Here is a 15,804-nt window from a genome sequence, read left to right on the forward strand (position 1 = left end):
TGCCGGTCACCAGCATGAATCTGCCTGGAGTATTAGTGCCGAGGTACGGTGTGCCAGCCAGCCTACAGATGGTTTTTAGGGCAGTTTTCCATCTGCCTCGACGAATGCGGGCTGGTTCCCCTTATTCAGCCTCAGTTACACTATGTCGGTGAGTGCTGCGCAAACACTGTCTCAACGCACCCATACACCACTGAGCATACCACTGAGGACTACGGCGAGACAAAGCCTCTCCGTCGTTTCTAGGTCCCTGGTTCAAAACACACTCACTGTAAATTTACAAGCAGGCACTACAAATTATATGAAATATTGTAACATGTATGGGGTATGGGAGGGAGGGAAGGGGAGGGGGAGGGAGAGAGGGGGAGGGGGAGAGAGAGAAAGACTAGTGACAATCTGTAACACATTGAATATTTTTTTTATTGTACAAGTGTAATCAGTGTGGAAGAAAAGCATTAATCAACTGGCTGCAAAAGTCAAACAACTAGGCCTGAATTTTTTAAATATATAAAAAGCTTTTAGTTGTAGCATGTACCTTCAAATTTCCATCTTACCTAATTATTAAAATACTACAAGATACAAACAGAACAATTACTCAGTTAAACTATACAGGCAACCAAACAACTGATAAAAGAAATATGACAATTATCTGCAATGGTACATGTACTATCCATTTTTCCCCAATAATCAATTAAATCACATTAAGACAGAATATTATCAAAATATCTCTTTCTTCCAAAAGTTCTTCTGTATTTCACAACTGCATGTAAAATCAATTTGTTTCCAACATTTTTCTCTTTAAAATGCTTTTGTTACACACTGAGCTCAGTCTTCAATCATCACAGGTGAAAAGCCAGCACTTATCAGCTGCCTATTCAGATGGGAATCCAAAAACTTTTAATGTGCCAGCATCTCTTTTCCGGTCATAAGCTTCCTTATCATCACAAGCAAAGGCCAGCAAATACTGAGATGGGTGCCAGGCAACTGTAAATGTGGCTGCTTCAACTCCAATGTCCACCACTTTATTCCCTGAGCAAACTTCACCTATGTCAATCACCAAATCTTCTGATGCTGAAGCCAGGAGCTGGCCATCATGACTAAAGCTGATTGTGCGCACTGGCCATTCTAATCTGGAATTCAGAGAAATTCCTAAAATGTAACTTCAATTAAATAACACCAACAGCAAATAGAAACAAACAAAACACAAAAGCTATATTTTTTCACCAAGCAGCAGCAGAACACACACATAAAAGGCGGTTGTAATTGGCAAGCTTTTGGAACCAATGGCACCTATTTCAGGTTGAAAATGGGGGTGGGGGTGGGAGGGTGGGCGAGGGAGGGGGGTGGAGTTCTAGGAAAGGGGTAGATTTTGGGAAAGCCGCACAGAACCGTGGGTCAGGGGAGACTTACGGTACGGGATGAGAAGGAAATAAATTTATCAAAATTTAAAAAAAGAATAATAATAATTATAATTTTGTCAATAATTGATTGTTTTTGTTGTTATAAAAGCTATATTTTGGAATAACTGTTTCCTTCAACAGACAAAACAAATGATAATTTCAGGATTATGTGGCAAAGTCACCCAGATTCCAGGGTCAAAAGTGTCTCATCTGACCTGAGGATTGTTTCTCTTAGTTACTAGTTGGTGGAACCAATCGTTTCAAAGACTATGTTTTATGTTACAATGACACATGTTACATTGACATGCAAAGGTTTCTACAATAAAGACAGGGAGAACTCATGTCAATACCAAGGTTAACAGGGTTAGAAGGACAGCTGAGGGGGGTCTCCCTCTACAATTTTGAGCCCCCCCCCCCCCCTGCTCCCACTTTCTATTATCAAACTGACAATTCTTCAATGCCTCAGGATGTATCCTATCAACCAATCCCCTGTTTTAGTCAGGTTCTACCATAAATTTATTTTTCCCCCCAGTTCAATTCAGTACCTCTTCACTTGTTATTTGATGACCATATGATCATTCTTCTATTGTGCCACTTATGAAAACGTCTATCTTGCTGCTGTTGTCTGAATAATCAATTTCTATACTTCACTTCCACACACAGCTACAGACAATTACTTTCAGAAAGCACTTTCTAACATTTAAATTGAAATTAAATGTTAACAAAAGAAACACTTTTCTTGCTATTGCCATTCTGCATTTTGTATCTTCCCTACATCATCATCAGTTATTCTCTTGCCCAAGTAACACAACTCATCTACTACTTTTAGTGTTTCATTTTCTAATCTAATTCCCTCAGCCTGAATGACTTCGACTACATTCAATCACACTTGTTTTAATTTTATTGATGTTCATCTTTAATCTCTTTTCAAGACTCTATCCATTATGTTCAACTGCTGTTTCAAATCCTTAGCTGCCTCTGATGGAATTACAATGTCATGAGCAATCAGCAAAGTTTTCATTTCTTCTCCCTGAACTTTAGTTCCCTTTCCATATTTTTCCTTTGTTTCCGTCACATCTTGTTTGAATAACATAGGGGACAGGCTACAATCCTGTCTCTCTCCCTTCTCAACTACCGCTTTCCTTTCATGACCTCTGACTCCTATTGCTATAGTCAGTGAGCCAATCACTACACCACTTTGCTCGGTATTTCTACTAGGCTTTGTCCTTTTATCTATTTGAACATCTGCTGTTGTCACAATTTTATCTCTTGAAACTACCCATTCATCTTCTACCCCAACCCTTTCTCCAGTTGTAGTCAATCATTGCCTATGCTCCCTCTGAAATTCTTAACAACTTTTGGTTCTTTCATTTTGCCCAGATCCCATCTCCATAATTTCTTACCTTTTTGCAAATTCTTCACTTTTAGTCTGCAGTTCATTATGAAACAATTGTGCTCCGAGTCCACATCTCTACCTGAAATTGACTTAAAGTTTAAAATCTGGTTTTGAAATCTCCTGTCTTATTGTTATACAATCAATCAGAAACCCAGGAGTCTTACAAGTAAACAACCTTTCTTCATGATTCTTAAACAAAATGGTTCATCATCTATGGAGCTAGTTGCCATATAGACTTGTACTACTGTGATGGGCATTGGCTTCAATAATTTCAGTATGCTGTTCATAGTAGCTTGCCCATGTTCTTATTTGTTATTAGGCCTACTACTGCATTATCTCTTATCTGATTTTGTGTTGGTAACCCTGTACAGACCTAATAAAAGGTCCTGTTTTTTTGTCACCACACTTCAACTATATCTAACTTCAAATTATCAATTTAACTTTTTACATTTTCTCACCTATGTATCTGATTATGGGGTTTAACATTCCACTTTCTGATTCACAGAATGCCAGTCTTGTCTTCTCTGATGACATTCCCTCCTGAGTAGTCCCCTTGTCCGGAGTTCTAAATGGGTGATTATTTTACCTCCAGATAATTTTACTGAAGATGATGTCATCTTCATTACACCATATACAAGAGCTGCAGGTCTACAGGGGCAGGGTGGGGTGAGGTGGGGGTGGGGGGTGGGGGGGTGGGGGATGCTGCAGTTTCCCCTTGCTTTCAGCTGTTTGCAGTACCAGCACAATAAAACTCTGTTGGCCAGTGTTACAAGGCCACAAGGCCAGGTCGGTCAATCATTCAGACTGTTGCTCCCACAACTACTGAAAATGTTGCTGCCCCTCTTCCAAAACTAGAGGTTAGTTTTAAAAGTAATCCTCAAGGCCTCGGCTATAACAAGGGAAAATTAAATTAGTGGATCTCTTGTTCCTTTGAATCTTTCTTTATATGTCAAGTTAATACAGATTTTCAAAACAAGACATTGTACAGTAAACGTAATTTACAACAGTAACATTTTTTTTCTGAACACAGAACATATACACTCCTCTGAAAATTGGTTAAATTCTACCAGTTGGCATTTTAGAATGTTCAACACCAACAAGCATGTGAAGAGTGGACAAATATCATCTTGTCTTCATTACACAAATTTTACACTTCACTATTACCGATCTCCCCCCCCCCCCCCTTCCCCCATGACCATGGACCTTGGTGTTGGTGGGGAGACTTGTACCGTAGGTGCAACCATAACAGAGGGGTATCTGTTGAGAGGCCAGACAAACTTGTGGTTCCTGAAGAGGGGCAGCAGCCTTTTCAGTAGTTGCAGGAGCAACAGTCTGGATGACTGACTGATCTGGTCTTGTAACACTAACCAAAACAGCCTTGCTGTGCTGGAACTGCGAACGGCTGAAAGCAAGTGGAAACTACAGCTGTAATTTTTCCCGGGGGCATGCAGCTTTACTGTATAGTTAAATGATGATGGCATCCTCTTGGGTAAAATATTCCGGAGTAAAACAGTCCCCCCATTCGGATCTCCAAGCGGGGACTACTCAAGAGGACGTCGTTATCAGGAGAAAGAAAACTGGCGTTCTACGGATTGGAGCGTGGAATGTCAGATCCCTTAATCGGGCAGGTAGGTTAGAAAATTTAAAAAGGGAAATGGATAGGTTAAAGTTAGATATAGTGGGAATTAGTGAAGTTTGGTGGCAGGAGGAACGAGACTTTTGATCAGGTGAATACAGGGTTATAAATACAAAATCAAATAGGGTTAATGCAGGAGTAGGTTTAACAACGAATAAAAAAATAGGAGTGCAGGTAAGCTACTACAAACAGCATAGTGAACGCATTATTGTGGCCAAGATAGACACGAAGCCCATGCCCACTACAGTAGTACAAGTTTATATGCCAACTAGCTCTGCAGATGATGAAGAAATTGATGAAATGTATGACAAGATAAAAGAAATTATTCAGGTAGTGAAGGGAGACGAAAATTTAATAGTCATGGGTGACTAGAATTCGAGAGTAGGAAAAGGGAGAGAAGGAAACATAGTAGGGGATATAATATGGATTGGAGGTAAGAAATGAAAGAGGAAGCCGTCTGGTAGAATTTTGCACAGAGCATAACTTAATCATAGCTAACACTTGGTTCAAGAATCAAAAAAGAAGATTGTATACATGGAAGAATCCTGGAGATACTAGAAGGTATCAGATAGATTATATAATGGTAGGACAGAGATTTAGGAACCAGGTTTTAAATTGTAAGACATTTCCAGGGGCAGATGTGGACTCTGACCACAATCTATTGATTATGAACTGTAGATTAAAACTGAAGAAACTGCAAAAAGGTGGGAATTTAAGGAGATGGGACCTGGATAAACTGAAAGAACCAGAGGTTCTACAGTGTTTCAGGGAGAGCATAAGGGAACAACTGACAGGAATGGGGGAAAGAAATACAGTAGAAGAAGAATGGGTATCTCTGAGGGATGAAGTAGTGAAGGCAGCAGAGGATCAGGTAGGTAAAAAGATGAGGGCAAGTAGAAATCCTTGGGTAACAGAAGAAATATTAACTTTAATTCATTAAAGGAGAAAATATAAAAATGCAGTAAAAGAAGCAGGCAAAAAGGAATACATACGTCTCAAAAATGAGATCAACAGGAAGTGCAAAATGGCTAAGCAGGGATGGCTAGAGGACGAATGTAAGGATGTAGAGGCTTATCTTACTAGGGGTAAGATAGATACTGCCTACAGGAAAATTAAAGAGACCTTTGGAGAAAAGAGAGCCACTTGTATGACTATCAAGAGTTCAGATGGAAACCCAGTTCTAAGCAAAGAAGGGAAAGCAGAAAGGTCGAAGGAGTATATAGAGGGTCTATATAAAGGTGATGTATTTGAGGACAATATTATGGAAATGGAAGAGGATGTAGATGAAGATGAAATGGGAGATACGATACTGCGTGAAGAGTTTGACAGAGCACTGAAAGACCTGAGTTGAAACAAGGCCCCGGGAATAGACAACATTTCATTGGAACTACTGATGGCCTTGGGAGAGTCAGTCCTGAGACAACTCCACCATCTGGTGAGCAAGATGTATGATACAGGCAAAATATCCTCAGACTTCAAAAAGAATACAATAATTCCAATCCCAAAGAAAGCAGGTGTTGACAGCTGTGAAAATTACCGAACTATCAGTTTAATAAGTCACAGCTGCAAAATACTAACGTGAATTCTTTATAGATGAATGGAAAAACTGATAGAAGCCAACCTCGGGGAAGGTCAGTTTGGATTCCGTAGAAATGTCGGAACACGTGAGGCAATACTGACCCCACGACTCATCTTAGAAAATAGATTAAGGAAAGGCAAACCTACGTTTCTAGCATTTGTAGACTTAGAAAAAGCTTTTGACAATGTTGACTGGAATACTCTCTTTCAAATTCTAAAGGTGGCAGGTGTATAATACAGGGAGCGAAAGGCTATTTACAATTTGTACAGAAACCAGATGGCATTTATAAGAGTCGAGGGGCATGAAAGGGAAGCAGTGGTTGGGAAGGGAGTGAGACAGGGTTGTAGCCTCTCCCCAATGTTATTCAATCTGTATATTGAGCAAGCAGTAAAGGAAACAAACGAAAAATTCTGAGTAGGTATTAAAATCCATGGAGAAGAAATAAAAACTTTGAGGTTCGCTGATGACATTGTAATTCTGTCAGAGACAGCAAAGGACTTGGAAGAGCAGCTGAATGGAATAGACAATGTCTTGAAAGGAGGATATAAGATGAACATCGACAAAAGCGAAACGAGGATAATGGAATGTAGTCGAATTAAGTCGGGTGATGCTGAGGGAATTAGATTAGGAAATGATACACTTAAAGTAGTAAAAGAGTTTTTCTGTTTGGGGAGCAAAATAACTGATGATGGTCGAAGTAGAGAGGATATAAAACGTAGACTGGCAATGGCAAGGAAACCATTTCTGAAGAAGAGAAATTTGTAAACATCGAGTATAGATTTCAGTGCCAGGAAGTCGTTTCTGAAAGTATTTGTACGGAGTGTAGCCATGTATGGAAGTGAAACATGGATGATAAATAGTTTGGACAAGAAGAGAATAGAAGCTTTCGAAATGTGGTGCTACAGATGAATGCTGAAGATTAGATGAGTAGATCACATAACTAATGAGGAGGTATTGAACAGAACTGGGGAGAAGAGGAGTTTGTGGCACAACGTGACAAGAAGAAGGGACCGGTTGGTAGGACATGTTCTGAGGCACCATGGGATCACAAATTTAGCATTGGAGGGCAGCGTGGAGAGTAAAATTTGCAGAGGGAGACCAAGAGATGAATACACTAAGCAGATTCAGAAGGATGTATGTGCAGTAAGTACTGGGAGATGAAGATGCTTGCACAGGATAGAGTAGCATGGAGAGCTGCATCAACCAAGTCTCAGGACTGAAGACCACAACAACAACAACACTACCGATTTCGGCTATTGCCATATTCAGATCTGTTACAAGCAAAAACAGGATATAACCAACTAAGTTCAGTTTGCTGACGCTAAATCTATAAAAGGCCTGGTGCTAGATAAGAAAAGTAAAAAGTGTTTACGTGATTAACAGCCATGCATGCCATAAAATTTTCTGATGTAGTATCAACTTCAAATAAAGCTTGTAGGTACATTGTAAGTGTCAGTGATGAACAGATTGCATCTAGTAATTTACACAAAGATGCTGAGGCCAGCCAGCATAGGGCACCATAGCAAGGGTACATGATTAATCAGTATCGTAAATGTAATGGTTAAAATGCAGTATGCATAGACATAAACTAAAACTACTTCACATGGGAAAACGAGCATCTGACAATAAAACATGTACTGACATACCATACTAGGAATTACATCCGTACTCAGAACCCACATAAAAAGTGCAAATACTAATCATGTGAAGCTCCTAGCCTGGCAAAGTAAAACATACAATTGTGTAAAAGCCATTATAAAAAGTATAGGATTAAAATCACATCCATGAAACTACATCTTCCAGTGTGACAAAACAATAACCATAACTGTAATTGTAAGGTAATTAATGAAACAGTAACTATTAATTAAAAAAATCGATAGGTGATAATACATCCAGAATGGGATCTCAATCGCAACACGTCGTGACTTCTCTGTGTGACATTTTTGTTTTCCTATGGTAGAACTTGTGGAGAGAGGTCCACTCTCCCTGCCACCGGCGACTGGTGCACATGACCACATGCTAAGCTGCTGGGGTGATCGATGCTGATCAGACTAGTAAGTTTCTGAATACGTCAAAATAAGCATTTAGGTTAAACTCATTCTGTCCATTCAGCAGTAATTCTGGTTGCCATTATCTGTGTACATAAATCTCCATTTCGTCGAGTAGGTTCGGTAACTTCCCCTTTGGCACCATATGCAATTCTTTCATATTATCCTCTATGTTTCCTGCCAAATGTTTTTCTCTGTCCAAATGTGTACCGAAAGTGCTCTTATTTTTGTTATACGTATGCTCTCTAAAATGAGTCATGAAATTCTTTCCTGTCGGACCCACATAAAACTTGTCATTGTCTTGGCATTTTATCTTATAGACACCAGATTCCAAATATTTGTTGCTGTTGTTAGCAGCTTTGTCGCATAGCCTACAACCATTTGTACTTTTCATTTTAAATCACAATTCTGTTGGAAAATGCACCACTCCATGACACAGCAACAAACTTCTTGCTCTTTGGTTCTGCTGTCTCCTTCTTGTCATGTATTTTTGACTTTAGTTTATTATAAGAGTTTCATTACATCATGGTCATTATTTGCGTTTGGCTCTGCTACTTGTCTGATCATCCTTAATTCTTCCACCTCGTTCTTAGGGGTGAGTGGCAGTTTTAGCATCCTGTAGATCATGGCTCTGAAGTCAGCCCATTTATGCTTCTCAGGGTGACACAATTTCACATTTATAATCGTGTCAGTAGCTGTCGTCTTCCTAACTATGCTAATATTATGCTGTCCATCTCTTTTAGTTAACCTAAGATCCAAAAAACTACTTCTTACTTCTTCTTCTGGTTCCACTGTGAAAATTTTTTCATGCATCCCACCAATTCTTCCTGCTACCTCACGTATTTCATTTTTATCATCTTTGTACAGTAGTATAATGTCTACATAAAGTTTGTAATAAACATTTTTTTGCAGATAGTGTTAACTAAATATATGTCACAATTAAATTTTATTACAATGAAACAATAAACCATTTAAATAGGCAACAGCCATAAGATCAGTTGTAGAGTAATGTGAATTATCTCATATTCAAAACTTCATATCTTTTTTCACAGTCAGATATCAATGTTGAAATTTTTACAGTACATTGTTATCATATAGGTGTACAAACTGTGCAAAAATCATATTTTTATATTCAGTCCCACCTGAGATAACTAACTCCAAACTCTACAAAAAATGAAAATTTTCAAATTTCAAAAATTCATAAAAAACTAAGGAAATATTTGTAAGTGTTCTTGCTCTATATGAGGCTAGTAATGTATGATATCTAACTATAGGAAAAAAGTAGACTCTCATAAATCACTCTTTGTTTCTTATTTTTTGGGCCTAAAAAATGGATTTTTGAAAATTTGGATTTCAAACTTTGGAGGTCATTTTAACTGGTTGTTTTTGAATTTAGGGTATTTTGTGTAATAGACAATGGTGTAAAGGACACTTTTCTAAAAACAATCATGTCAATTGCAATGTTGTAACTTAACCCAGTGCAGAGATATTCATATTTTTGCTAATGTATCTAACCTGAAACATCGTCGTGTTCTTACAAACGAAAATGGCTGCCATTCAGTAAAAGCGAAAGGTAAATTAAACTTCTCAATTATAGCGTAATCACATTAAAAAAAATTAAAAGTGGTAAAGCAACCAAATTAATTTTTATTGGACCACTTCATTTGGATTGACCCTAAAGGTATATACTATTTTTTCTACAATGTTTATACTATACACTATATAGCTACCAAATTTCACATAGTTTGATTGGTAAATAAAAAACTGCTAATTTATTTTCAATGTGTTAGCAATATTGCATTGTTGAAAACGATACCAGAGATGAACAAGGGGGAGGAAGGGAAACTGGCATGTTCTTGTGATTTGTTCCTAGTAGCTTAATGCCTGTAACAAAAATACACGAGTGCAGGGATGCCACTAATTTTACTATTTTGTTATATGCAATAAAGCAAGAACGTATATTTTTGAAGTACAAGTACTTTTGTTAATCCCACACTACCTAGTTCAGTTCTTCATATTAGAGAAAGACAATTGTAAGAACACAGAGAATTAAATCAGTTACAATAACTTCTCAAAAAATTAGAATCATTGGTCTAGGATACAGGTAATGTGTGTCATTATTGAACTGAACATGTAACTATCTCATTTTGCAAAAGGGAAGGTAAATATTCAATGTAAGGTGCTGGCAATTAATGTAACTGTTCTGCCTCAGGTTCACCTGTGATTTGTTTTTATTTTCTTTATTGTAAATCTGATTCATAACACGTTTTCATGGAAGAGATCATTGTCAAAGTGCTCACATCAGGGCTAGTGAGTGGCATTTGAATGCATCCATTCAAAATGAGATGAAGGAAGATAGATTTGGGATTAACATCTGATTGACAATGAGGTCATTAGAGGCAGAGCCCAAGTACAGACTGAGGAATGATGCCGAAGGAAATAAAAATCAGTGAATAGGACCCCACGAGGAATGATCAAGTGTATAGCCTCACTCTATCAGGAGAAGGAGGGTGAGGGGAAGAGTGGAGTGAAGCAGATAGACAGAAGTTATTGAATCACTATTAACTATGCATGATGCCGATTTTGTATGTGTGTGTGTGTGTGTGGAGGGGGGGGGGGGGGGTTGGTTGAGTGGAGAAGGGACCAAACACTACGTGGTCATCAGTCCCTCCGACCTTGGATTAACTAAAACCGATTAAATCCCACTTTAGAAGAGGGAACCACAATGTCCATAAAATGATAAACTATTGACAGGGAAGGTCAGAAAAGGGTGGAAGAAGAGGTGAGGGAAAGGAAGTGATCTAATGACAGGGGCATGAAGGAAGAAGCAAAGGAGACAAGAGAGATGCTCAAGACATAACAGACCCCATAAGGAAAGCACTGGGAAGGCAGAGGGCTGGGGTGAACCACCAAGCCCAGTTGAAGCCAATCCAGTCAGGACGAAGGGGGGAGCAAGAGGGTCTGCCACGCCCTCCACTCACCGATAAGGTGGGAGGTCCCTCCCTTAAATAAAACGATAAAAACCCCTATCACGAATAAAATGTAAAATGAGATCCGCTGCTGAGGCATTGTCAGCCAACACCAGGGGTAGCGAGTCTGGAAAGCTAAAAGTCCGTGGCAGGACGGCTAAGTTGGGGCAGTCCAATAAGATGTGAGCCACAGTCAGCATCGATCCACAATGACAGAGAGGGGGGGTCCTCATGACGGAGGAGATAACCAGAGCCAGCAATCTATGGCTGATGCGGAGCCAGCATAGGACGACAGAGGCCTTACGAGAGGCCCGTAAGGAGGACCGCCACAGAGTTGTAGAATCCTTAGTTGCCCTGAGCTTGTTCGGCGAAGAAAGAGGGTGCCATTCTGCATCCCAAAGGCCCAAAACCTGACGACCTAGGCCCAAAACCTGACGACCTAATGCTGAGTGAAGGTCTATTTCTGGAATGCCAATAGCAAGAAATGGCCTGGTAGTAGCTAATTTAGCCAGTCGATTGGCAAGTTCACTGCCAGGAACGCCAAACTGACCTGAGGTCCAAATGAAAACCACCAAGCATCCACGATGAGCAAGGAGAGAAAGGGAGTCCTGGATAGCGATGACCAATAGGTGGCAAGGGAAGCACTGGCCGATAGTGTGCAAACCGCTCAATGAGTCACTACAGATAGTGAAGGATAGTCCTGAGCAGGAGCACATATGGTCCAGTGCATGCAAGATGGCTACCAATTCTGCAGTAAAAACACTACAGCTATCTACCTATACGTCGCGCATAGGTGTAAGCAAAACCAGTGCGGCCAGCAACCATGGAGCCATCAGTATAGATCACTTCTGAACCCTGAAAAGAACTGAGGAGACAGTAGAACTGGTCGTGAAGAGCCATTAGAGGAACAGAATCCTTTGAATCGATTGAGAGATCGAGACAGAGCTGTGGCCGAGAGATGCACCACGGAGGGGTACATGCGTGAGTGGAGAAAAGAGGCAGTTAAGGGAATTACTGGAGCTCAGAAAAGAGTGACTGAATGTGGACAGGCATGGTAAGCCCATGTAGTGGCTGCCACTGCGGCAGGGTGGTCTCTGTCTCTGGATAAAGGAGACCACAATTAGGGTGCTTTGGGGTGCAGTGAATGCAGAGCACGTAAGATATCAGCTGTTGTTGGCGCAAAACCCGCAGTGGTGGAATCCCCGCCTCTACGAGAAAACTAAGTACGGGGTTAGTCCGGAAGGCACCAGTTGCAAGTCGGACCCCACAATGGTGGATGGGGTCTAGTATCTGCAACGTCGAAGGCAACGCCCATAGACAGGACATCCGTAGTCTAAACGAGACTGGACCAATGCTTGATACAATCGCAGGAGAACAGAGCGGTCTGCACCCCAGGAGGTATTGCACAGACACCTAAGAACATTGAGATGGGACTAGCACGTCCTCTTCAGCTGGCGAAGATGAGGGAGCCATGTCAACTGGGCATCGAAGACCAGACCCATGAAGTGATGGCTGTCCACCACCTAGAGGGGCTGGCCATCGAGGAACAGTGCCGAATGGGGATGGACTGTACGGCGATGGCAGAAATGCATGACACACTTCTTGGCCGCCGAAAACTGAAAGCCACGGGAGAGAGCCCATGAGTGCGCCCGGCAGATTGCCCTCTGTAGACGGCGTTCTGCAGCGCCCATTACAAAGGAAGCGACGCAAATACAAAAACCATCAGCATACAAAGAGGGGGGACACTTTCAGCCCAACAGCTGTCACCAGACCATTAATGGCTATGAGAAAGAGAGGGACGCTCAGCACGGAACCCTATGGAACCCAATTTTCTTGTCGATGGGGAGTGCTGTAGGAGGAGCCAACTTGGACCCGAAAAGAGCAACAACAAAGAAAGTTACAGATAAAAATGGGCAGAGTGCTACGAAGGCCCGATTCGTGAAGGGTGGTGAGGATGTGGTGGCGCCAGGCAGTGCCATAGGCTTTATGCAGATCAAAGAACATTGCAAGGAGGTGTTGCCGATGGGCAAAAGCCAACCGGATAGCAGACTCCAGGTGGACCAAGTTATGCACTGTAGAGCGGCCACAGTGAAAACCACTTTGAGTCGATGACAAATGGTCGCAGGGTTCAAGGAGCCAAAACAGCCACCGACTCATGATGCGTTCAATGAGCTTACAGAGGGCTAATTGGATGGTAGCTATCCCACTGAAGAGGTGGCTTCCCTGGCTTCAACACCGGAACAACAATGCTTTCCTGCCACTGGGTAGGAAAGACTCCCTCACTCCACAGACAGTTGAAGAGGGTCAGTATACGATGGTGGCCAGCCACCGGTAAGTGCTGGAGCATTTGGTTATGTATCTGATCTGGTCCAGGAGCCGTGTGGGGACAAAGGGCGAATTCCAACTTGCTGAATGGGGCATTATATGGCTCTGAGTAGTGAGAAACAAAAGACGAAGGCAGGCATCCTGAGCGCTCTTTCAGGAGAAGGAACGTGAGCGGATACTGAGCCAATGCTGAAGCTTGAGCAAAGTGTTGAGCAAAATTTTCTGCTACAAAGTCCGGATTGGTAAGGACAACACCATGCACAGAAATTCTTGCAACACCAGTGGGAGGACGGTGGCCAAAAATCCGCCTGAGTTTCGTCCAGACTTGTGAAGAGGGGGTGTGTGGTCCTATGGCAGCTACATATCATTCCCAGCAAATCCGTTTCTGAAATTTGATTAGGTAGTGCGCCGGGTGCGGAGTCGTTTACAGACCAGAAGAAGAGCAGTAGAAGGGTGCCACTTGAAGTGTTGAAGAGCAAGGCGGCGGTCTTTTATGGCTGCAGCACTTTCCGGAGTCCACCAAGGGACCATCTTCCGGCGGGGAGACTCTGAGGAAGAAGGGATTGCTGAAACTGCCGCTGAAAGGATGGCCTGTGTAGATTCATCAACACTGCCGTGTGGCAATACGGGCGGGGGGGAGGGGGGGGGGGATGGGAGCAGAGGAGAAGGCACCCCAATCAGCCTTAGATATGGCCCACCTGGGAGGGTGACGGAGCGAGAGACACTGAATGAAGGTCAAAACAATCGGGTAATGGTCACTGTCACATAAGTCATCGTGGACACCACACTGAATGGAGGGAAGAAGGCCGGGACTGCAGATGGAGAGGTAAATGGTAGACAAAGCGCCGTGCGCCACACTAAAGTGTGTGGGAGCGCCTGTGTTTAGTAAACAGAGGTCAAGCCCTGCCAGAAGAGATTCAACTGCCCTGCACAGTGCAGTAGTCGTATGACTACCCCAGAAAGGGTTGTGGGCATTAAAGTCTCCTAGTAGCAGGAAGGGAGGAGGGAGTTGTTGAAGAAGGGTGGTTAGGGCAAGGGATGTGGGCAGTCTGTCAGGTGGAAGGTAGAGATTACAGATTGCGATTGGAGTGGCCAGATGGACCCTGACAGAAATGGCTTCCAGAGTGGTATGGAGGGGAACCCATTTACTAACAATGTCCTTTCGGACCAAGGTGCAACACCACCAGAAGCCCGCAAGGGGCCAATTCGGTTCGGACAGAAAGCGTGGAGCCCATGAAGGGCAGGTGAGTAAGAATTGACAAAATGGGTCTCCTGGAGCGCAATACAAGTGGCAGAGTAGAAGGAAAGAAGGAGCTGCAACTCTGGAAGGTGACGCAAATATCCATTACAAATATACTGGAGGATTCTCAAGCTGGAGTCCAAATGGGAAGCGAATGGACCAGAGTCGGTCACACTGCTGAGTTGCCACCTGTCACCGATACAGATGGGGTAATATCCATATAGGTGGGGTCAGACTCTATTAGTTCATTAACTGGAGGAGGGGAAGGCTCCACCTGAGGGGGTACCAGAAGGGCCTTGCCCTTGTTCTTGCGTCTCTGCTTCTTCTCTTGGGAAGGAAGAGAAGGGCAGACTTCAGCGAAGGCGGGCACGGAATTACACCTGGCAATCTTGGCACCCACCGGCCGCGGATCATGCTGCCGATTTGGAGCAGCAGATTGCCTTTCAGGGGGTTGCCGGGAAGAGGAGTCCCAGGAGGGAGCTCCAGTACCGGCGGACAGCGAAGGAGGGGAGCACTTCTCCAGCGGGGGTGGGGGAGCAGCACCCGAAGGGGTGGGTATGGGTACTGACGGGGAGGGGTAGTTGGAGAAGGAGGAGGAGGCAGAAGGCATGGGGCAAATGGGGTGGGGCTAGGAAGAGGGGCGGGTAGGAGGAGGAATGGACGTAACTGAAGCAAAAGTAGAAGTCATAGACACAGGATGGAGCTGGTCATACTTTTGACAAGCCTCAGTGTAGGTGACCCAATCTAAGGTTTTGTACTCTTGAATTCTCCTTTCTTTCACAAACACCGGGCATGCAGGCGAGTGTGGAGAATGCTGTCGATGACAATTTACACACACTGGTGGGGGAGCACAAGCATTCCCCTCATGGAGGGGGTGCCCACAGTCAGGGCAAGAGCATAGGGAAGCAGATGCCAGAATCCCGCATTGTTGTTCTACACAGAGTCCTATGGGAGGAGATTTGCCATTGTCTTTCTCCAACCTTTTATGAAGTGTCAAGCGTGTATCTCTGCCCTGTGATGAGTGCTTGTACAGCATAGTTTTGAGTTTATGTTGTTATGGATGAAGGGAAGGGACAGAGTGAAACCTGATGCCGGCACACAGCCTAATCCTCTCATATGGCACCAAGGCAGCCACAGAGCTGAAAGTGCTCATCCAACGGACAAATCGCCGTCATTAGAGTCACATACCCTCGCTTTATGTGACACTGTAGAGA

General features: G+C 42.8%; 1 protein-coding gene across 1 annotated transcript in view; it reads right to left on the bottom strand.

The window, feature by feature from the left end:
- Nucleotides 1-399: 399 nt before the first annotated feature.
- The window catches only part of LOC126416117 (THO complex subunit 3), a 53,489-nt gene continuing 38,084 nt past the window's right edge, over nucleotides 400-15,804 (bottom strand). Inside the window, exon 5 of the mRNA XM_050083640.1 lies at nucleotides 400-1,127. Within this exon, the coding sequence (XP_049939597.1) occupies nucleotides 869-1,127 (259 nt within the window). The 3' untranslated portion in view covers nucleotides 400-868. The remainder of the gene's footprint in view (nucleotides 1,128-15,804) is intronic.

This window comes from Schistocerca serialis, chromosome 8, assembly GCF_023864345.2.
Source record: "Schistocerca serialis cubense isolate TAMUIC-IGC-003099 chromosome 8, iqSchSeri2.2, whole genome shotgun sequence".
NCBI lineage: Eukaryota > Metazoa > Arthropoda > Insecta > Orthoptera > Acrididae > Schistocerca > Schistocerca serialis.